At 39.1% G+C, this 25259-nt stretch overlaps 1 protein-coding gene across 1 annotated transcript in view; it reads right to left on the bottom strand.

Moving 5' to 3' along the window:
* The window catches only part of DYTN (dystrotelin), a 79323-nt gene that overhangs the window by 39429 nt on the left and 14635 nt on the right, over positions 1-25259 (bottom strand). Inside the window, 8 exon segments of the mRNA XM_061147978.1 lie at positions 1426-1574; positions 2988-3099; positions 5250-5413; positions 5668-5739; positions 10769-10869; positions 11390-11475; positions 13353-13554; positions 16374-16448. Of these exon segments, the coding sequence (XP_061003961.1) occupies positions 1426-1574; positions 2988-3099; positions 5250-5413; positions 5668-5739; positions 10769-10869; positions 11390-11475; positions 13353-13554; positions 16374-16448 (961 nt within the window).

Below are 25259 nucleotides of genomic sequence, written 5' to 3'. Positions count from 1 at the left end.
TAGCTTTATGAGTCCGGTGATAACCACCTGCTAGGTAAATGTGGTTCAGGTATAGGCCTGGTATCTAATTTCCAAGTCAATATGTATTTTTCCTTTCAGAAAGCTATAAAAATATATGAAATTACACCAAACTATAAAGTGACAAAATGACCACACAAATAGGGTCTAGGATTGAGATGGAAATATGCTGATAGATATCTGAGAAGTTTAGAGAATTACAGAAGAAATTAACAAATTAATATCAATTTGATTAAAGTGATCTATTTTTACACTTCTGGTAGATAAAATAAGAGTGCATGGATTATTCTGGCTGTTTTCCTCCCAAAAGTTTGATGATCATAAGCCCAAGGAAACAGTGCCTCTTTCTTTATCTTCTGGAGTTTTAAATTATAAAGAAATAGTGACTTCAAACTTTCAGGTCGTGATGACTTTTAAAAGGTCATCTTTAGGCTGATACTCAGGTGTGTGATGGATGATCTCAGTTATCAGGGTGATGGGTGTCCTTTGAGTAGCCTTTTGGAACACAAATTGGCATTCTGAATTTTGTGGATTAACAAAATTCACAAATTTTAATGCAACTGTTTTACTTGGGTGAATTTATCTTAATGAAGTATTAAACATATAGGAAAATGCACATATAGGGATGTTGACTACAGAATTTTAGCAGGGGGCAAAATTTGAAAAGAATCAAAGTGTTAAGGGATTGCTTCTAAATTATGGCACTTCTTTATAAGGATGAGAGTGAGGTCATTGAAATGATGGAAGCTACATGCTAAGTTGCTTCAGTTTTGTATGACTCTGCGACCCTACAGACTATAGTCCACCAGGTTCCTCTGTCCACGGGGTTCTCTAGGCAAGAATACTGGAGTGGGTTGTCATTTCCTGCTTCCGGGGATCTTCCTGACCCAGGGGTTGAACCCACCTCTCTTTTGTCTCCTGCATTGGCCGGTGGGTTCTTTACCACTAGCGCCACTAATGACGGGACAAATGCTCTCCATTTAATGTATATGGAAAAAAGAATGAAAATCTGTATCCACAGCCTAATTCCTGATTTGGTAATTCTGAAATGTGAACAGCATATGGTTGTGAGTGATGGAATGTGTCTTTCTTTTCCTTTTTTAAAATAAAATATTAATTCTGAATTAGGCTTTCCAAAGTAAACCAACGAAAAAGAAAGATGTTGGAGAAAGTTATTCAAATCCTCTAATATTAAAAATCTGTGTTTGTCTGAGGTCTTCAGCTGGGATAACTAAATGATGGGATGGGCCACTTAAAGGTAGTTTTGTCTCTTGTTCTACTTTAAAATTAAAGGTTGTTTCTAGAGGGGAACAGCATCTTACCCCTTCCCCTGCTGCAGATGCCCTGGGCTGGCTGCATAACCCCAGTACCAGGCTTCAGGTTGCCACCCTGCAGGAATCCACTCACCTGGCCCATGCACGTTTAGCCACATCCTTTGGATTCACCTTGTCCAGGAGCCATTGCCTTCTCGCAGCTTCTTTCCTCCTACAGCGCCCTTGGAGCAGATTGTTTCTGAGGGTCCTGAGGATGAGTTTTGCATTGTCCTTTGCTGACATCTGTTGGGATGGCCAACAGTACGAAGGGCATCAGATCAGCCTTAACGTGATCTTCTTTCCTTACTTGGGTGGACTGGCCGCCATGAAAGTTTCTAAGATTATTTCACTAATTTTTATGTCCACAGAAAAATCATCTTACTTCCATCCCATCTGAACTTCTTACATTCTCTCTCTACTCACATACATATAATATCCATTTCCAAATTAAATACCCCCTAACTTCCACAATAACTCCTCTTCTGGAATGTGGAATTCTAAAGCTAAAAGAGGATGTGAAAGAGAATTATGTCTATGGCTGCTAATTGGAGGGATTCTTTGGAAATTTATTTCCAGAAAAATGCCTATAAATTTAATTTTCCATAGAAGTTCGGTGGATTCACAGGCCACCTGAAGTCCATCCATGGACCCCACAAGTAAGCCAAAAGGAAACAAAGTAATGAGAAGTTACAGAATGTTCAACTCTTGAAATCTAAAGTGTAATAACGAAATGACCACATGGTGTCAGTCTAACATCAATAAGACCTATTTTCCCCTAGGTAGGAGGATCATATGCTAATAAACCTGAGAATCTGAGTTAATAAAGTTTAGTAAAGCAATATCCTTTGAAAATTATTTGGCAAGATTGAGGCACTTGACTTTGGTGGACCATTCACGGTAAAGAGATCATGAGGGAAAATTGTCCTCAGTAAAGGTCAACAGCTTTTACTATTTGGAATTTGAGAGTGAGGCCAACTGCATGGAGAAACTGATTTCTACTAAGTGATTTCTAAAAAATCTTAAATGCTCTCTGCCTTAAAAGTATCCTATTTCTCTTTGTTATTATCATGAGCTGAATTCTCTTCCTGCATATTTATAGTTTTCTTTAAATTTTTTTTGAAAGTCAGCTATAAAGTCTAGTTTTACACTGGCTCCAGTCAAAACTGAGCTAGTAATCTTTCTCTTTTGTTTTTACTAAGGAAATTTTACTTGAATTTTAGTGCTGAGGAAAAGACATGTTAAAAAAGAAAACTTCTGAAATGCACTAGCAATGAGAGACCTCATTGCATCGTTTTTTTTTTTTTTTTTTTTTTTTTTTTTTTACCAAATGAGAGTTTTAAAATTTTTAATCTGTATCCATTTCCGATGCCTCTCCCCTCTTATTCCTCAGATATTTTCTTACACATAGTACCGGTCAGTGGCTTCGGATTAGACTCTGGCCCATTGTCTCCCAAAGGTTTTATTAAAATCTACAGTGTAAAGTATATGTATATTGAGAGATATTTAAGGTTGAGCTTGCCACTTCTTTAATCTTAAATATTGTAATGTATGAAAGGAGTAGAATCTGTGGTCTTCCTGATGGGAACGTTTTTTTCATTGCTGTAGCTCTCATTGATAAGACTTATGAATAGCTTGGTACATTGCATTAAATGTTACCTGGATGCAGTTCTCAACCACGGGATGAGACTTCTGGTGGGACTCACCCTGAAGACTAGATAAGAAACACACTTGGCAGATGTCAAAGTTGAGACACTTCAGACAGCGGTATCTGCCAATTAAAGTGGAAGTGTGACTTACATCACTATTCATAGGTGAGCAAAGAAAATATTAGTCAGAAGAAGGAGCATCCTAAGATAAATAAGAGATATCTGAGGATCTGAGCTATTGAGTGAGTGTACAGTTAGGTCTTCTTTTTATCATTCATTTTATTTGTCATTTTTATAATATGACATCAAATGAATATAATTTTGTCAACAAACTATAGTAAAGAGGCCTGATTTATCCTCTCCCCCACCAAAAAATACCAAGTGTCTTTTATACACATGGGACTGTGTGCAACAACCCTTAAGATACACTCTGAAGTTTGCGGCCACATTTTGGGTAGCTGCACAAAATGAGCAATTTCAATGCGATTGCCAATCTAAAGAAACCTGGGAGATTTCCAAAAAGTTAGAATTCTAAATTCTCTTGAGAATTTGTGAGATGTGATGATATTGGACCTGCATTCCTGTGTGGTATTGGGGAAAATAAAATCATAGATAAAAGAATCTAAAATAAGTGTGTCATTTTTTTTAGAAATTTGTACGTAGGAAGGAATACAGTGAAGAGCGGGAGTCCCCCATCAGCCAAGGTCCAAGTCCAAGTAAAGCCGCTCATTCGTCTCCAACTCTTTGCGACCCCATGAACTGCAGCCTACCGGGCTCCTCCGTCCATGGGATTTTCCAGGCAAAGGTACTGGAGTGGGTTGCCATTTCCTTCTCCAACAGCCAAGACTGAGTGACAAACACAGCCAAGTTTGTGAACATATCAGCTCTGCAGACTCTCTATTATGAACAGTTACAACCTTAAATTGCCTGTCAGAGGAGAGGAGATCTTGAGACATTCTGCTAAGGAAGGGTGTCTTTAGGCACTCAGGGAAAACGTTGTGCTTTTCAGGAGCGTTGCTGGTGAGACCACACAGTCAAGAATTAGTAACTTTCAAGGATGAATAGAATCATACCATTTGTAAAATATCAGGGATCTATACTTCTTCCAAAAAAGCTTTTTATTTTGCATTTGGGTATAGATGATTAACAATGTTGTGACTGTTTCAGGTGGACAAGAAGTCAGACATACACATACATGTATCCACTCTCTCCCAAACTCCTCTCCCAACAAGCTGCCACATAACATTGAGCAGAGTTCCCTGTGCTATACAGTAGGACACTGTTGGTTGTCCATTTTATATATAGCAGTGTGTACATGTATCTCCCAAAAGTGAAAGTCTCTCAGTCGTGTCCAACTCTTTGCGACTCCATGGATTTTGACTGTCATCTCAAAGCCATGGAAAGATCTGAATTTCCTATGTCCAAACCTAGCTTTCAAATCTGCCTTTTCCTCCAGGAAAAGAGAAGCTCTGGCATGAGCAGCTCCCATAAAGCCTCATCATTTCTTTGTTTTCAAGGAATGTTCTCAGTTGTCTGCACAAGGAGGCAGCAGAGCATCACGGTTGCAGAGCAGGGACTTTGGATTCAGGCCGCAGCCTCAGCCACTTGCTAACCATGTGAGCTTAAGCTTAGGTTACCTAGCTTCTCTGCTGAATAATAATAATACCACCATTAGGCACAATAACACCATTTTTTATATGGAGTTATAACATTTTCCACAAATGATCCATGTGAACCACACAACCTAATATTTGTTCAACATTTAGCAAATGTAAACAAGGTCCTATAGCACAGGGAATCATAGTCAATATCTCATGATAAACCATAATGGAAAAGAATATGTAAAAGAATGCATGTATGTATAACTGAACCACTTTACTGTACAGCAGAAGTTAACACAACCCTGTAAATCAATTAAACTTCAAAAATATTTTTAAAGAACAAAAAATGTAAACTATTGTTATTGTTATGGTTAACTACAAAATATTTAAAAGAGTTTTGGTAGCAAAAGACAAAACATGTTCCCTTTAAGGAATAAAAATATCTAGTGGTCTGAATATGCGTCACTAGAACTTAATATTCCATTAATTATAGAAAGCAAAATAAAATATAAGCAGGATCACTCATACAGGAAATTATTATCTGCCCCCACCAAATTAGCTGAGTTCTAAAAGTGTGAGTTAGACAACCAAAGGAATCTGGAGAGAAGAAGCTCCAACTCTAGATCCATTTGGAGAGTGATGGTCTGTGTAACAGTGATGAGTGACTGTACCTCAGTCCTGTGATGGGAAAGTTCCTGCAGATTCTACAGCGAACAGGGTGAGTGGCCATTTCAGTGGCTGACAGTCGGTAGCAGGTTGGGATCCATAAGAGGATGGGAGGCTCAGACTGCAACCAAGACAGGAATTTCTCTTCTTTGATTACTGGGCTCAACACCTGAAAAACAGTGGCACAGTTAAATATGTCTCCAAGCAGGACTGCAGTCTCTTGTAGATGTGTTTTCATCTTCTCTTCTGGCTCTGCTTCTGTTGACTCTGCTGAAGAAGTTTATCTCATGCAAAGGTGAATAAGGTGAATTTACCTCCTGAATTAGGTTGTCTGGGATGCGTGTGGAGTAGTAGGTGTGTGATTGAAATGGGTCAGCAGCTGTGTCTGCCCCCAGTTCCCAAGGACATGTGCGTGGCACTCACCCCTTGGAAACAGCTGCGTGTAGCACTCTCCACAGAGCACAGAGCACGACTTTCCCCAACGACAGCTGGAATCTACAAGAGGCAAGAAACCCTGTGTCAGTGATTAAGAAATGGAGAAGTGGGTGGCCGCTAGTCACACCTGAGCAGTGGCACTTATGGCCAAAGAGTCACACATATCTGGTGTCTGAGGCTGGATGAACTGTTTCAATTAGGCAAACAAGACGTGTGGATTTTGTGCAGTGTATGAATAGAGACAAAGAATGAACAAGTGGGGAGAAATGGGGCTGGGACGAGGAGAGTAAGAAGTTCTGGCAATGAGGGCAATACAGGGAGGGCTTCCATGTTTCTCTTGTGACCCCAGTTAAATTATTTAACCTTTCTTTGCCCTTGGACTGCAAGGAGATCCAACCAGTCCATCGTAAAGGAAATCAGTCCTGAATATTCATTGGAAGGACTGATGCTGAAGCTGAAACTCCAACCCTTTGGCTACCTAAATGCAAAGGACTGATTCATTGGAAAAAACCCTGATGCTGGGAAAGATTGAAGGCAGGAGGAGAAGGGGACAACAGAGGATGAGATGGTTGCATGGCATCACCGACTCAATGGACATGAGTTTGAGTAAACTCCGGAAGTTGGTGATGGACAGGGAGGCCTGGCATGCTGAGGTCCATGGGGTTGCAAAGAATTGGACATGACTGAGTGACTGAACTGAACTTGCCCTCATTCACCTACGAATTACATGTAACAATAATACCTTATTAAAGTTCAGGGCAGTTTTAAGGAAAACCTTTCAAACACACATCATCTCATTTTAATAAATGCCAGTTTTTGAGGCAGGGCAGTTATTATCCTTGTTTACAACAAGAAATAATTGAGATCTGATATTTTGCTCAAGGTAAAACAAACAAACAAAATAGATGCGAATTACTATACAAATGAGATCTCCCTCCAAGACTCTACTCTGCTGAGGGGTTCTCCCAAAGCTTTGTCACACCTGGACCTGATATGTATTCCAGTGGCTTGATTTAACACTACCTCACTCAGTGGTTTCCATGTTTCGCTCAGCCACATTAAGGAGTTTAACTAAGGGACTAAGAACACCCTGTGACTGCTGAGATGGCCAGGGACTTGGCCCTGACATTAACTATATGCACAGATACATGTACCTGTCACCTCCATTTATGCCCATTTGGTCACGTGTCCTAATTTCATGTCTGATGCCTTCTACAGCACAGATTGTCAGCAGGCATTGCTCCCAAGCTCAGAAGTAATTTCGAAGACCCCCCTGCTGAGTCCATCAACTCGAATAAACATTCTTCTAATCAGGAAAGTGGCACTTAGAACCACTTTGCTGACAATTAGCCAGGCAGAAGTCAACAAACATTTGTGTAATCGTGACAAGATGGCTTGTACTTTAAATTAATAATAACCCCATCACCAGCTGAACTAAACATGATGTGTTATTTGGCTTTTGTCTGAAAAAATAACTCATTACCCCTACTTTGGCCTGTGAATACTGATGAACTAACTGAACCACTTATTTGGATGGTATCTTGAGCCCTGGGAAAGAGGTTTAGCCTCATTTGTACAGTAAGGAAAGTGAATCAGATAGGATCCACTAGCCAGTTCTGGGATTCTGATATCAGTCAAAAGAAAATTCACTTCTGTTGTGGGTTTTAACCTACATTTTTGGCTCTTAAGTGTATGCACAAAGATTTTGTGCCCATTTGACTAATTTCTTGCAGATAATCTAAGGAAGAATTAAATGTGGCTAGAGGGCCTGCAGCATAGGCAGAACACCACTTGAAATGATAATTAGGATTCTCGGGGGAGGGAGTGGGCTCACACAGAGGGGCCCCTGGAGTCTTCTATGGGAACCCACCTCGGTGTTCTTAATGGAAGTCAATGGGATGATAATTTACTATGCAAATCTCCACCTTCCTAACAGCTTTCTCAGAAGCCTACTGATGCATGAGGGGGAGACAGCGCAGCAGGAGCTGCCATTTCAGCAACTCGTTGACCTTGGTTGAGCCTGAAACAAGGGCAGATTTTTAGGGCCTCTTGGGTGGGGAGCCAGCCTGGGCCCAGCTGTACTAGTGAGGAAGCGGCATAGGATTTCAGAAGGAAGATGCCCCTCCGTCCACCTTCTTTCATCACATCCACTTCACCACTTCAGTCTAACTAGGCTGATTGCATAAAAGGATGGGCAGATTTTTCCCAGTCTCCCCCCCAAATGTGGGGATTGCTGGGGCAGTAGCTTCTTAAGATATGCCTGGGAGTCAGCAGAAAACTGGTGACAGGATCCGTGTGCTGGGGCAACCACCAGAAGAGCTCTTTGAAAACTACATCTGAGGTTTGAACCTTAGAAATGAAAAAAAGATCATTGCTCCACAAATGTTGTTTAAAATTTACAGAATAAATTAAGTACTAATTATTGCAATCAGTATGAACATAAACTCTTAATATTAAGACCAAATCAAAGCAAGGGTAACTTTTTAAATTTTTATTGTTTTTGGGAAAAGTAATTATATTTTATTTATTTAATTTTATTTTTTGGCAGCACTGCATGGCCTGCAATGCATGCCAGGAACGCAGGATATACCTGACCAGAGATCAAACCCATCCCCCTTGTAGTGGAAGTGTGGAGTCTTAACCACTGGACCACCAGGGAAGTAAGGTAATTTGGGTAGGTTTTCCTAAATCGTATTCCTTGTCTGATAATCTTTCTCCTTATCCACCTCCCACTCTTACTGTAATAATCCCCCGTTCAGAATCCTTGGTTCTCCAGTGTACCAGAATATGCCACCCCCAAATAAATCTCCTTGGCATATGTACTATTTTGAACTAAAAGTCATTGAGAGTCAATAGAAGCAGAAAAAGCTCTAAAAATAGGACACAGGTTTTCCTTTTGTAAAGGTAACTTACATTTATATAGGAAATTTGTTTTTACCAATAGCGTCTGCCTCTACCTATTAGGAAGAGGAAGACTCTTAACAACCCTTGTTAGTGGAGAAATCACAGACTTAAATGTGCATAACAAACAAACCCTACTAAACAACCCTTGTTCACCATCTATTTCCTGATCATCTTCTCATAAACTTGCCTCCCCGACCTAGAAGCCCAGAGTCCCCTTTCCTTTATGTAGTGTAAAATAGCTTACAAGCCTGAGTTGTATCTACTTCTTTGAGTTACTCATCACTGGGTGTTCCCATGCACCACACACATGAATAAACTTTGGTTTGTTTTTCTCTTGTTAATTCTTTTACAAGTCTAATTTACAGGGCCCCAGACACAGAACTTAAGATGGGTAAGGGAAAAAGAATTTTTTTCTTCCCTACAGTTCAGAACCAGGGGGAAAAGCACAGAAAATTACTATAGTTTCACAGTGCAGAAAACCTAGTTTGAGGATTTCACAGGGGCTTGAAGAATAATAAAGACATCCTTAAAGCAGGGGTAAAAGATATAGAGACAGTAATCACTTGTACACAAAATAATCCAGAGCCTACATAACCCATTTGCAGAAGACCTTGCTTGGTTACGTCATTTTTTACAATTAAGAAGCATATTTACATTAAGGAGGTTAGATTCCTTATTAATTGGATGAAAACAATGTTTTATTTGCACATTCTTAAAGCATAGGAAATGATGGAAATCACCTATTGAGTACTCAGGGCTGCATTTCATCTACGTTTTCATTAAGCACTTGTTAAAGGCCTTAGTAGGCTTCCCTGGTAGCTCCTCAGTAAAGAATCTGCCTGCAATGCAGAAGCTTCAGGAGATGCAGTTTCGATCCCTGGGTCAGGAAGATCCCCTGGAGGAGGGCATGGCAACCCACTCCAATAATCTTGTCTGGAAAATCCCATGGACAGAGGAGCCTGGTGGGCTACTGTCCACTGGATTGCAGAGTCAGACACGACTTAGCACATATGCATGCACACGTGAAGACTTTAGTATCAAGCACTTCTCAAGCTATTGGAGACATAAAGATCACTGAGATATAATCATTGCCCTTGAGAAGCACCCTAGTGGGAAAAGCACATATCTAAGGCATGATTGCAACAAAATTTGACAAGTGCTATAACAAAGTCATATACAAGGAGTTTAAGAAGTTTTCAGTGACGAGGTGGCTAATATTTTGAGTAAACTTGAAAGACAAACAGTATTTGTCAAGGAAAGGAGAGGAGGTGTGTTGTGGATAGATGTACCTGCACAAGCCAGGAGTGGAGCATGTCAGGTACAGTAAGGATTTTGATATGCAGGAGAGACAAAGCTGGAAGGAGTTTAAGGAAAAATTACTACACAAAGGAAACCCCTGGATATCTTTTCATTGGGGATTATCTGAACCTATAGAGATGTGCATCACTCTGTTTGACTAGTCTACCTTATAATTTTATAGAGATTAATGTCAACTTGTTGACAACTGATCGCAATGCAAATAATTCCTATTTATGGACATGCAAATGAATTCTCTCCTGGTTGAGTGACGACTCCCACCCCTTCCCAAGCCACTCTTGGGTCCACCTGCAAATTCATTACAACATTCTTAATCTATCAGTTTGTTCTTTAGTTATTTCTTTCAACTTGTTGTGACATCTTACTGGAGCCCTCTTATAGTTAATAAATAAAAAATTGAATACATTTTTATATTTACTTACTTTTAAGTTACCCATATTTGAGTTACAAATATTTATTTGTTTGCATTCATTTAAATTTGTATAAGTATCATGATTTTACCTCTTTTTGAAAATATAAGATTGGAGAAAGCTTTGCTTGTGGATACTAAGGAGTTTAGGTTTTATTCTGTAGCCAGAAATGGCCAATGAGGAATTTTAGGCATTTACATTGACATTTGGAAGAGTCACTGGCTGCTGTGTGGAAGAAAAGTTGGAGAAAGGAGAGGCCTGAGTTGGGCAAACCAGTTAGGAAATAATTGCAATAGGTCAGACTACACTCAGATATTACCAGTGGCTAGAGAAGAGAGAGATTGCTTGGAGAACTATATCAAGATAGAATTGACGCTGTAAAGAATAAGATCCTTTAATAATTAATATGACAAATATAACTGGAACACATTTAGAACTCTTGAGCCTTAGAGATTTACCTGTTGTAGATCTGTTAGTAGGTTTCTCAAAACCCTTCGAGTCATGCGTGCCCCCAAATCATGACCTCCCCTGTTATTTTCTGCATAGAGCTGAAAAAGAGCTAGACATATAAGGGGGAAGAGAAACCTTTAGTTGAATACTTGCCATATATCTTTGAAGAGTATGTGCTTTGAATCCTAAACACAATTTTTAGGATCTAAAGGGGGAAAGAGGGGAAAGTTATAATTCTTGATTATCCGCTTGCTATTTTGAAGGCTTCCCAAACTAAGTAACTTGAAAAGTAGTGAAGATCCACACACATTTCTAATTTTTGATAATTGAGCACATCGATGGCAAAGACCATGAGTTTGGTGAATGGTGATGGGAATAGGGACTGCTTTAAGAGAATAAGAACTACTGATGTCTGAATAATCTCTATACAAATAAATATCAAGGATAACCAAATTATGAATAGTTAGAACACACAGATCAACATTTTGGAAGATTCTGAGTTTTGCTGGGTACAAGCTGAACCAGAGCCGTGTGGCAGTGGGGATACAGGAGTGAGTGAAGACGATCATGTGTTGGAGAGGTCTGGTGGTCACCACACTTCAGACACTCTAAACTCCTACTTATGTTACCTCTGTATTTTGTAAGAGGACTGTCCCCTGAGAGGGTGATCAGAGCGGCGGCTGCAGGTGCAAGCTTGAGAAAACCCATTCCTGTGCTGCATGGCAACAACAACAACAAAACAACAGAGGCAAGGATAGGAAAGGCAGGGTTATTCTTCTAAAAACCATGACTATGAACGAACATTTCTGACATCATGTTACAAGTTCACGCTCTTCATGGTCTGTTTTCCTATGTCTCGAATTTGACAGGACAAGAAATGAATAGAAATATTTCACGCTTCATTATTTATCCATTCATGTATTCAACAGATGTTTATTGGGTGCTTTCTCGGTACAAACCACTAGCCTAGGCGCTGGGGACCCTGGGGTGCACCTTCTCTTCCTGGACCAGGTGATCTCATTTTCTTTAGGGTTCATGGGCCCAGAAAACAAACAAGAGAGACAAGGACCAAAGGGCAGGCAGAATGAGCAAACCTTTATGTTAAAGAAATCTGCCTCTTCTCAGGTCACTAACTAGAGCCTCATCAGCCTGTGCCCACCAGCTATGCAGTTCCGAAAGCTACAGAACAATGTATCAAAGGCAGGTGGGTTGTTAGAGGCAGGCGTTGAATATAGAAAGGACAGCCAAAAGCTTAATGCCTAAGGAGGCTGAAATCAAGAAAAAAAATTCACTTGAGGACATACTTATATATTATTTGCATGACAAAAAATAAACAATAAACTAGTAAGGAATTTGCCAAATGGTTAAGCTGTCCTTGTCTCTAGGATGCAGGCTTTGGGGTGATATTGCTTCTTCCTTACTCTTTTCTGCACTTTCCAAATGTTTTATATTCACTGCGAGTTTTTAAAAGTCCATTCTACAAGATGAAGCCAACTGGGTCAAGACTACATAGATAAACAGAGCTGAAGTGGAGCAAAAAAGTGATAAACTCGGGTTCAGTGAAATACACACATACACACACACACACAACATCACTTACTCCAGAGCATGCATAATCAAGTTTTGACAAGGTGGAAATGTTTATGTACCTTCCCTCTCCAAGTCATATGTCAAATCCTAGCTCCCAGTGAGAGACTATTTCGAGGTAGGATTTGGGGAGATGACTAAGTCACAAAGGTGGAACTCTCATGAACTAGATTACTGTCACTATAAAAGAGACCCCAGAAAGCTCTTTCATTCTCTTCCACCACGTGAAGACACAGCCAGAAGATGGACCTCTGAGTGCCTGCAAGTGGTTTCTCACCAGACCCAAGTGTCTGCAGCTGCCTTTGATCTTAGACTTCCTAGCCTCCAAAACTGTGAGAAACAGATGTCTGTTAAGTCACCTGGTCTATGATATTTTTGTATAACAACCCAAACAGACTAAGACAAGAGGTTAGCCATTTATGCACGAGTTATTCAACCTTATCCCACAAACAGAAACTGATAAATGTTTATAAAGAAATAAACAAAGAAGTAAATTACTGGGGACTCATGCTGGGAAAGATTGAAGGGAAGAGAAGGGAGGGAAAGAGGATGAGATGCTTGGATGGCATCAATTCAATGGACATCAGTTCAAGCAAGTTCCAGGAGATAATGAAGGACAGGGAAGCTTGGCATGCTGCAGTTCATGAGGTTGTAAAGTATCAGACACGACTTAGCAACTGAACAAGAAAAAGTGTAATTTTTAGTATCTATAGATGTAATTGCCCTAGAAAAAGGTGTGCATGCTTCTCTGAAGTGGAAATGCAGTTTGTATGAAAATGTGGATTTTCCTCCTTATTGCTTTGCATGAGTCATTTATGTTAGTGAGGTTGTTAAGCATGTACTTCTTTGTTCCCCTTCTGAATGAGTAATACTTTGAGGAAAACAAACAAAGAAGCTTTCTTAGACCTCAAACCCTGAGCAAATATTAGACATCCTCAGCTGGTCAATGACCGGAGGCAACTGCACACCCCCTGTTAGGTCACAGCTTGATCTCTTCACCCTCACCTGTCATACATCGTAGTGAGAAGGCTCAGAGTGAGTTCCGAAGCCCTGGGGTGCACCTGTCCTGGTTTTTCCACTCTGACTTTCTGGAACATCGCCTGCAGAGCCTGAAAAAGCTGCTGCAGAGAGAGGGTGCTTTCTCCTGCCTCCCAGAGATGCTGACGTAGTAGGACATGCTGAATCAGAGAACTGCCAATCAAGTCCACTGCAGGAAGGAAAGGAAACACTGCTTCATCTGTGATGGGAACAAAAGGCTTCAAAAAAAGTAAACAGCATCTAGTCTATAAGACAATTTTTTATGGCAGCTAGTTTTTAAGGGAGTTACATATGACCTCAATTTGGATACAGTGTATTATTCGCTTAGTCCTGTCTGACTCTTTGTGACCCCGTGGACTAAGCCTGTCACAGTCCTCTCTCCATGGGATTCTCCAGGCAAGAATACTGGAATGCGTTTCTTTCTCCAGGGGATCTTCTCCACCCAGGGATTGAACCTGGGTTTCCTACATTGCAGGCGGATTCTTCACCATCTGAGCCACCATCTTGTACATAATTAAGGCATTCCTATGCTGACAGTTGATTTGATTTTGGAAAAGTGCGTTTGTTAGCGAAGGAAAATTAGAACATTATTCCCAGTATAACCTCTAAGATGTGACTTTAAAGTAGGAAATTAAAAGGTAAAGAAGTGAAAAGCTTGAAAACAGCTTTCTGAGGAATTGGAAAAGCATTTTTTATACTCTTTATTAAGTGGATTGAGAAAATTCACCTTTCATGTTTACATAACTTTTTTTCTTGGTGCATAGCCTAGCTCGAGAAGGAATATTTTATGTTAAAACACACTTGCATTACTTAAAAAACCCAGTGATCTTTATAAGAGAACAGTTGCTGAATTATCAGACTCTTTAGATCTCACTCTTGCCTTAGTAATATTTATTTTTTTTTGATCTTGGTCCCGTCAGTATTACTATCCTGGAAGGCACTTAATAAAACCAAGTTTGCTTACAAAAAATAATGGTTTATTTCTTACATATTTTTTTTTTATCACATTCTCCTAAAAATGTTACAAGGCAATGAAGATAAGGGAGAATGAAATAGAACCAACCCTATGGTTTCTTGCAGATGGAGAATGACAGACAAAATGAATAAACACCCACTCGTGCCATCTGAGAGATGGGGATGTCAGTGGCACCAAGAGCTGCTGGCATTTAAAATGCTTCAGCTTGTGCAGTGATAAAACCCCGCGTTTCTGTCTACTTCGTAAATCAACCTCACAGATGAGAAATCTAGCAAGTATAATAAAATTTTTTATTTGTTCTCTGATACTGCTTTTAAGGGGAGAGTCTAAGGAAGTCAGGGGGTAGGTTTGGGGATGTGACTTTAATAAAAACCTGGCTGCAGGTGGTGGAGGCTGCAAACTCTTTTATCATTATTCAATCGCAAAACCTATCACCTCAGCCTGGCTTGCGGTACACAGGAGGCTGCATCTTCCGCAGAGAGTTCTATACAACAGCAAAACAGATAATAGTGGTGTCCATTCATCTCACCACCAGATTTGGGCAGCAACGCTCTCTAGCTCCCCAGATCCTGCCGCCTGGAGCTCATGATATACTTTGTCTTGGTGTCTGGGACTTTTCTTTTTGTTTTCCAATTTTGTGTGGCTATCTTCTATAGGTAGAAGTTTCCAACTTCTTCCTGTGTGTACTGTTGCTATTTCCCATGAGTATTATTTATATTCACTGTTTCTGATGCCAGGTGTAATAAAAAGTTGAAAAAGGTACATCCTCAGATTACACTGCATCAATTACAGGCATTAATGATGGAGGCTCGTATAACATTGGCTGCTAAATTTCTTTACTAGGAGACATTCTCCAGGGAAACAGCATAATTGAGGGTGAATTTCTTTTTGAGCGTATTCTGTCTTTTGTGAATTTCTGGAATTAGTGATTTATCTATATCCATGAATAAAAAAATTTTAGGCCAAGAATTCCTTCTTCAAAGGGATTCTTTCACAGAAGTCCAGTATGAAAGATAGAGAAAAACAGAATTGTTCTGGTGCAGGAACAACTTTTGGGTTGTCTTTTGGGTTTTCTTGGCTTGCCTGTACTTCCTTTTCCTGCTTTGCTGACCCTTTCTTATCCTACTTCACACCCATGTCCACTCTGAAGCAATTTGGAAACCACTAGTCTATCTAACCTATTACACAGAAACTAATACATAAAAAATTTCAACCTTTATGTATACATGTATATATATATGTAAAAAATTTTCATTTAGATCTGCTGTAATAAATGTCATAAATCATTTCACATGAAGTGATTTTTAAATGCAATATAAAACTTATTAGAAATCAACACTTTAGATATGCTGAATGCCTGTTGTTTTTCATAGTCAGGATCCAAGTCATTTTGTTTTGGAGAATTCTTACAGGATAAACATTCTACTATATTTTACCATATTTTACCTAGTTATAATCGTATAGGAGAAGAAATGGTGGCATTCAATCAGATAAAATTTGATGCAAAAGAGCAGTTCAGAAAATTCTCAAGAAATTTTTAAACTTTATGGCCTGAGGATTATTCCTCCAAACTTACTTTTGCAGGTTTGCAGGTTCAGAAAGAGATAGGGGGAACAGCTTAAAAATGCAAATTTTAAGTGGTAGGAGGAATTTAGAAATGTTTATATTTGAATCTATAAGTTAAACTAACTTATTTTGTGATTTTATTTTGTATCAATAATGGTATCCTGAAAAATAAACAACAACAACAAAAAAATTCCAGAAACAAGTAGGAAAAATTTTTTTAAGAATTAAAATTCTCATCCACAAACAATTATCAAAGCTGCATGTAGTCTGAATACACAGGAGTATCTTACCCACTTCATCTTCTCTGTTACAAGGGGGGTACATGCACAGGTCCAACCTTCTGGGTTCAGCAGTCACTCACATGGGGGAGTTTTCGGTTCTTTGTGCATTTTACTTTATGTATCAGGGTCAGATTATTTCAATGTTTCAAGAAAGCCTGTACTTACATTGACACAGGGTTTGCAGTGATCGTAATTTGAAGGCCGTTCTATAAGTGGAATTCTCAATACTATTAAGGGCATCTGTAAAGAAAACATGAAATATCATGGATAAAGGACTCTCCCATTAGATAAATCTTGTAAGGAAATTCTAGCAAGCATGTTACGCTGCATAGTCACTAAATCATATCTGACTCTTGGTGGACTGTACCCCCTGCCCCCCAGGCTCCCCCCAGGTTCATGGGATTTCCCAGGCAAGAATACTGGAGTGGGTTGCCATTTTCTTCTCCAGGGGATCTTCCCTGCCCAGGAATCAAACTCATATCTCCTGCGTTGGAAGGTAGATTCTTTACCACTGAGCCACCTGGAAAGGCAAGAGAGCATGTAGCCCTACTTTATTTTGCAGGTGAGGAAAACAAGGGCTATTGCTCTTTCCTGGTACAAGTACTAAGTCTCTTCAGTCATGTCTGACTCTTTGCAGCCCTGTGGACTGCAGCCCACCGGGCTCCTCTGTCCATGGGATTCTCCAGGCAAGAATACTGGAGTGGGTTGCCATGCCCTCCTCCAGGGGATCTTCCCCACCCAGAGACTGAACTCATGTCTCCTGCATTGCAGGCAGATTCTTTAGCACTGAGCCGTCAGGGAAGCCCGTTGCTCTTTCCTACCTGGGAGCAAATAATAATGTACTACAGTATCCTTGAATTCTCTGGTGGTCCAGTGGTTATGACTCTGTGCTTTCACTGCTGAGGGCCCAGGTTTGATTCCAGGTCAGGGAACTAAGATCCCATAAGTTATGAAAGAAAAGAAAGAAAGTGAAGTTGCTTGGTCGTGTTTGACTCTTTGCAACCCCATGGACAGTAGTGCAACTGGCTCCTCCATCCATGGAATTTTCCAGTCAAGAGTACTGAAGTGGGTTGCCATTTCCTTCTCCAAAAAGTTATGAGGTGCGATCCAAAAAAAAAAAAAGGTTTCCAGGTGGTGCTAGCGGTAAAGAACCCTCCCGCCAACGCAGGAGAAATAAGAGACGTGGATTCAATCCCTCGGTCAGGAAGACCCCCTGGAGAAAGAGTAATCGTGGGCTTTCATGGGTCACCATCACCATTTCTACCAGCATCATCTAAAATGATAGCAAACACCTGTAACATGGCAACCCACTCCAGTATGCTTGCCTGGGAAATCCCAAGGACAGAGGAGCCCAGTGAGCTACATAGTCCATAGGTTCAATTTAGCGACTTAAACAGCAACACTATCCTAGGCTCCAGACGGCACTAGAGAGCATCCTCATAGTGCCCTGCATTAAGTAATCAGTCCCCTAACGAGGAGGGCTCCTCTATGAAGCTATCCGATTTTTATATAAAAACAAAATGACCTTGTGAAACAAAATAAGACAAAAAACTATCTGTAGAATATAAATTGTTAACATATTCTACTCATATGTACACACATATTTATGCATATATGAAAATGACTCAAAACCTATCCATCCATTCATTTAGCAGATTTTTATTGAGTTCTTACTATATGACCCTGGCAGAAGTCCAGGCTCTTGAACATAGCAGTTAACAGATAAAAATTCTTGCCACAAGGAGCTTAATTTCTAGTGGCATTCATCAAAATTGTTAAGAGTGTGTATCTGTGAGTGCTAGAATTCTTGGTTATTTTCTTCCTACTTGTCAATATTACCTAAATTTTTGGTGAAGAGCACATGTTACTTTTATAATCAGAAAAGAGTTATTAATATACCTTCTTTTAATACCACCAACATCACTACAATAGTGGCTAGCATTTTTGAGCACTTACCAGGCACTGAGTATGTATTCACCCCTTTCACAGTGTGGAGAAGAGAAAGTGCTGGAGCCATATCTAGGTCCATTCTTTCCTTTTTTCTTTGGGGAAACTAGTTTACTTTGATCTTCAGTGTATTCATCAGATTAATAGGGATCACATTACTCTCCTCCTAGGGTATTCACATGATTTAAAAAAGAAAATACAGATAATTATCTCTCTTACTTCTGCTGAGGACCTACAATTTAATTTGTTTCACTGATCTTTCAAGTTTGATTTTTTGTTTAGGAGACATATAACAACCTCAAAATAGAACTTCTGATTGGTTGAGACTGAAATGATTAGTCTTCATTTCTAGAAAAAGGAAAATCTAAAAGAATGCCACTGACCACTGAATTCATATTATCTAGACTTAAAATTCTCAAATTTAGAATAAATAAATAAATAACCTACATAAACATGAAAAAAAAGTTCTAGTTTAACCATTTAAACTGATTTCATAACACACAAATGGGTTGCAAGTCACACTTTGACGTTACAGGTGTTTGCTATCATTTTAGATGACGCTGGTAGAAATGGTGGTGGCGACCCATGAAAGCCCATGATTATTCTTTCTCTGACTCAGCACTCCCACACTGCCACGGCTGACCTCTCTCCCAGCCTGCGGCCTTCTCTACTTTGCCTTATGCTCATTTCTCTCAAATGGCCAATCTTTGATGGGATCTTCTTGCTTGAATCATCTGTGTCTTCAAAGGAATACATGATATATATTTGTTAAATGAATGTCTGAAGGAATAGCTGTAGAAAAAAACACCACAAATTTAGAAAGTATCTCTCAAGTTTCTACTATGTGTGAAAGCTTGCTTATAGAGACATCTGCAGTTAAGTCAACATAAAATAGCTATTCATATTTGTTTATTTATTCATTAATGTGTCCCCCTCTCATGTACACAAAACACCCAAGATTTGAGTGACTATGAGGTCCTAGGTATTATGCTGGGTACTGAGGGCATTATAGAAAAACAGGAGTTCTCAATGTCAAGGGAGAAACAAAATATGTACGTTTGTAATAGGGTTATAACAGGAGATGCAAAAAGTGAACATCGACGTTTTAGGAATCAGTGAACTAAAATGGACTTAAATGAGTGAATTTAACTCAGATGACCATTATATCTACTACTTTGGGCAAGAATCCCTTAGAAGAAATGGAGTAGCCATTATAGTCAATAGGAGAGTCTGAAATGCAGTTCTTGGGTGCAATCTAAAAAACAACAGAGTGATCTCTGTTCATTTCCAAGGCAAACCATTCAATATCACAGTAATCCAAGTCTATGCCCCCACCAGTAACGCTAAAAAAGCTGAAGTTGAACATTTCTGTGAAGACCTACAAGACCTTTAGAACTACACCCTATAAAGATGTCCTTTTCATTACAGGTAACTGGAATGCAAAAGTAGGAAGTCAAGAAATACCTGGAGTAACAGGCAAATTTGGTTTTGGAGTACAAAATGAAGCAAGGCAAAGGCTAACAGAGTTTTGCCAAGAGAATGCACTGGTCATAGCAAACACCCTCTTCCAACAACACAAGAGAAGACTCTACACATGGACATCACCAGATGGTCAACACCGAAATCAGATTGATTATATTCTTTGCAGCCAAAGAGGGAGAAGCTCTATACAGTCAGCAAAAATAAGACCGGGAGCTGACTGTGGCTCAGATCACGAACTCCTTATTGCCAAATTCAGACTTAAATTTAAGAAAGTAGGGAAAACCACTAGACCATTCAGGTATGACCTAAATTAAATCCCTTATGATTGATTATACAGTGGAAGTGAGAAATAGATTCAAGGGATTAGATCTGATAAACAGAGTGCCTGATGAACTATGGACAGAGGTTTATGACATTGTACAGGAGATAGGGATCAAGACCATCCCCAAGAAAAAGAAATGCAAAAAGGCAAAATGGTTGTCTGAGGGGGCCTTACAAATAGCTGAGAAAACAAAAGAAGCTAAAGGCAAAGGAGAAAAGGAAAGATATGCCCATCTGAATGCAGAGTTCCAAAGAACAGCAAGGAGAGATTAAAAAAAGCCTTCCTCAGTGATCAGTGCAAAGAAATAGAGGAAAACAACAGAATGGGAAAGACTAGAGATCTCTTCAAGAAAATTAGAGATACCAAGGGAACATTTCATGCCAAGATGGGTTCGATAAAGCACAGAAATGGTATGCACCTAACAGAAGCAGAAGACATTAAGAAGAGGTGGCAAAAATACACAGAAGAACTATACAAAAAAGATCTTCATGACCCAGATAACCACAATGATATGATCACTCATTTAGAGCCAGACAACCTGGAATGCAAAGTCAAGTGGACATTAGGAAGCATCACTATGAACAAAGCTAGTGGAGGTGATGGAATTCCAGTTGAGCTATTTCAAATCCTAAAAGATGATGCTGTTAAAATGCTGCACTCAATATGCCAGCAAATTTGGAAAACTCAGCAGTGGACACAGGACTGGAAAAGGTCAGTTTTTATCCCAATTCCAAAGAAAGGCAATGACAAAGAAAGTTCAATTTACTGCACAATTGTACTCATCTCACACGCTTGTAAAATAATGCTCAAAATTCTCCAAGCCAGGCTTCAACAGTACATGGACTGTGAAATTCCAGATGTTCAAGATAGATTTAGAAAAGGCAGAGGAACCAGAGATAAAATTGCCAACATCCGTTGGATCATAGAAAAAGCAAGAGAGTTCCAGAAAAACATCTATTTCTGCTTTATTGATTACACCAAAGCCTTTGACTGTGTGGATCACAATACACTGTGGAAAATTCTCAAACAGATGGGAATACCAGACCACCTGACCTGCCTCCTGAGAAACCTGTATGCAGGTCAAGAAGGAACAGTTAGAACTGGACATGGAACAACAGACTGATTCCAAATTGGGAAAGGAGTACGTCAAGACTGTATATTGTTACCTTACTTTTTAAACTTATATGCAGAGTACATCATGCAAAATGCTGGGCTGGATGAAGCACAAGCTGGAATCAAGATTGCCGGGAGAAATATCAGTGACCTCAGATATGCACATGACACCACCCTTATGGAAGAAAGTAAAGAAGAACTAAAGAGCCTCTTGATGAAAGTGAAAGAGCAGAGTGAAAAAGTTGACTTACAACCCAACATTCAGAAAACTAAGATCATGGCATCCAGTCCCATCACTTCATGACAAATAGATGGGGAAACAATGAAAACAGTGACAGACTACTTTTTGGTCTGCAGATGGTGACTGCAGCCATGAAATTAAAAGACTCTTGCTCCTTGGAAGAAAAGCTATGACCAATCTAGACAGCATATTAAAAAGCAGAGACATTACTTTGCCAACAAAGATCCATCTAGTCAAAGCTATGGTTTTTCCAGTAGTCATGCATGGATGTGAGAGTCAGACTATAAAGAAAGCTAAGTTCCAAAGAATTAATGCTTTTGAATTGTGGTGTTAGAGAAGACTCTTGAGAGTCCCTTGGAGATCCAACCAGTCCATCCTAAACGAAATCAGTCCTGAATATTCATTTGAGGGACTGATGCTGAAGTTGAGACTCCAATATTTTGACCACCTAATGTGAAGAACTGACTCATTTGAAGAGACCCTGATGCTGGGAAAGGTTGATGGCAATAGGAGAAGGGGACGATAGAGGATGAGATGGTTGGATGGCATCACCGACTCAATGGACATGAGTTTGAGCAAGCTCTGGTAGTTGGTGATGGACAGGGAAGCCTGACATGCTACAGTCCATGGGGTCGCAAAGAATTGGACACAACTGAACTGAACTGATAATAGGGCTAAACACATAGGAGTGCAGACAGATGATTTCTCAGGGGAGATGAAGTAAGAGCTGACTCTTGAAGGAAAAATAGGAAATCTTCAGGGCATTAAGTCAGGTGAAGGGTTTGGGGGAATGGCATTTCCCAGGTCTAGGCAGAGCTGGTGCAAAGTCACAGATGTAAGGGGACCAAGGAGATCAGTCTGGCTGATCAGAGAGCTGGGGAAGGGAGGGCGTGGGGTAGGTTGGTGTGAATTCATTAAAGAGATTGCAGTTTTCTTGCAAGCATGGAATTGATTGATATTGTTGTTATTTAGTCATTAAGTCGTGTGTCCCTGTGGACTGTAGCCTGCCCAGGCTCCTCTGTCCATGGAATTTCCCAGGCAAGAACACTGGAGTGGATTGCCATTTCCTTCTCCAGGGGATCTTCCTTACCCAGGGATCGAACCCGAATCTCCTGCATTGACAGGTAAATTCTTTACCACTGAGCCACCAAGGAAGTCCTCCTGGGGATTGATAGAAACTTTATAAAGCTCACTCCATCAGTTGTGAAGAACGGATTACTGGTGAAATTAGAAATAAGAATTTATTTCAATGACTCAGGTCCAGATGATAGGATTGATCATGATTCAGCCACAAGGAAAATTTAATGAATTTCAAAAGTAGCAGAAATATTACAGAACTAGAGAAATGACACGTTCTCTGGCCCACAATGCAATAAAACTAGAAATAATCAATGAAAAGATTTTTTTTTTAAAGTTGTCATTGTGAAACATATTTTAAACTTTTTATAAATGTCATGAGGTCAATTTAGAAATCAAAGTTGAAATTAAGCACTATCTAGGGGATAAAAAGATGAAAAAAGAATGACTCTCAATACTATAAGTACCTAAGCTGCAAAACCATAATAGTAATAGAATTGAGGGGCGGGGGGCGGGAACAGGAACTGGCTTTTTTGGTAAGAAAAGTAAATTAAGCAAACAATTGACAAGAATAGAGAAGGAAAAAATATAAAACATTAGAAATGAGAAAATATTTATATTTATAGATACAGATAATATTTTAAAATGGAAAAATGCTCTGTATAATTTTATACCAACAAATTTGAAAACATATATGTAATAGAAAATAGACATCATCAAAATTCACTAAAAATAGTTGAAAGATTAGTTACTACAGAAGATTTTTAACAAGGAGAAACAGTCTTCAAAGATAAACAACCATAAGAAGAGATGGTTTTCCAGGCAAATTCCTTTAAACTTTCAAGGGATTGGGGAATTACTTTTACTCAACTCTTCTAAAAACTGGAAACACTGAGAAAACTCCCCAGTTTATTTTAGGACACTGGCGTAACTGTAATACTAATATCTGATAAAGATTTATTGAAAAAATTACACTGTTATAACTGAAAAAAATTTAACTGAGTTAAATTCTGAGTTGAAGCTTTGAAGGAAATTGGTGTAACTGGCCAAGGAAAATTGTCTAATATGGAATTGTTCCAGTATCAACTCAAAAGTCTAATGTATCATCTAAATGTCCCCTAAATCAGATATATAAAAAATAAACATATCTTATATAAGATGAAAGCAAAGATAAACATATCAAACATTTTCAAGAACATATTAAAAATTATGTTCCAGTATATAGAAAGATTTAGTTTAGGAATTCAAAATTTGTTCAACAGTTGGTTTATATATTAAAAGAAGGAAAAAAACTATTGAATCAGTGAATTCTCAGAATATGTTGGTTAAAGCCAGTCTGAGTTTTAAAAACTGATCTTGGTACATGATACATGGGACATGATCTCAGAAGAGAAGGAAACATACTTAAAATGTCAGAAATAAAAGGCAAATTTTAATAAATGTGGTAGACAAAAGATACCCCAGTTCAACTAGGAGAAAAATCAGCCCCACTGCCCATGTCACCACTATGAGCCTGTACTAGTCTGAAGCAGAGAAACAAACCACAGGGCATCAGGGCCACCTCTGTGCCCTCCATACTGTACCAGACGGGGCAGAGTCTCTTGGGTAGATCTTGAAGGATAGCCCTCCAGAATGTCAGTATCAGTCCATTGGAGCTGGTATGTAATAATATAGTAGGAATTTATTTGCTGTCCCTGTTTTGGAATTCTAATCTACAGAAACATAAGAATAAGAGTTATGAATTTCGGGAAGGAAGAAATTTATGGATGATCTCTATTTAGATAATTCATGATGATCATCTGCAAGTTGGTTGGATTTTGGACAATTGCTTGAGAATCAATAACTCCTTTTATATCAGTGGTTTTCAAATTTATCTTGCCTCAGATTGCTGGTCTTACCCCCAGAGTCTGGAGGGGGTCTGGGAATTGCATTTCTGATCTCAGGCGATGCTTGTGCTTTCAGTTCTGGAACTATACTTTGAGGATCATTGTTTTAAACAATAATTATAACAGGTAATTTTAACATCTAAAAAAAGTCTAAAGTACAGAAAACATTGTATAAGACCTTATAAAGTTTTACTGAAAGACATTATAGATAATATGGATACATGGAGACATCTACTTCCTCCATTCCTGGGTATTCCTGGATAGGAATGTTCAATATCACAAAAATATGTGAACTCTACTCCAAATGAATCTATAAATTTAAACTGATGTAGTGGTTGGTGGTTTAGTACCTGTATTGTGTTCAACTCTTAGGACCTCAAGGGCTGTGGCCCCCCAGTCTCCTTAGTCCATGGGATTTCCCAGGCAAAAATACTGGAGTGGGTTGCTATTTCCTTCTCCAGGGGTTTCTCCCAACTCAGGGATGGAACCCAGATCTCCTGCATTGCAGGCAGTCTCTTACATTGCAGGTAGATTCTTTACTGACTGAGTCACCAGGGGAAGCCCAAAATTTAAGGCAATTCCAACCCCAATTCCAGTTATCATTTGGAACTTGACAAAACAATATAAAATTAATCTGTAAGAATAAATGCAATGTGTGTTTATTTCAGGGAAAGATAGGGTAATGGAAGAGGAAGGAATCAGAAACTGACCTATGTATACAAAGGGTTTTAGCATATGATAAATATGATATTTTAACTCAATGAGAATCAACAACTTCCCTTTATATTGGTGGTTTATATCAGTGGTTTATACCAATGAGGAAATGATAGTTTATTTAATAATAATGTTGAGACCATCGGATGTATAACTCTTTCGAAAAACATGATATAGGTACCACAGTTCAGATCATAAACAAAAATAACACCAGAATGTACTACAGAGTTAAACATGAATTTGTAAAACTCTCTATCAAACTTTATTTA

The sequence above is a fragment of the Dama dama genome, chromosome 8 (assembly GCF_033118175.1).
Source record: "Dama dama isolate Ldn47 chromosome 8, ASM3311817v1, whole genome shotgun sequence".
NCBI classification, from domain to species: domain Eukaryota; kingdom Metazoa; phylum Chordata; class Mammalia; order Artiodactyla; family Cervidae; genus Dama; species Dama dama.
The sequence above is the reverse complement of the archived record's forward strand: the minus strand, read 5'-3'. Positions and strand labels throughout refer to the sequence as shown.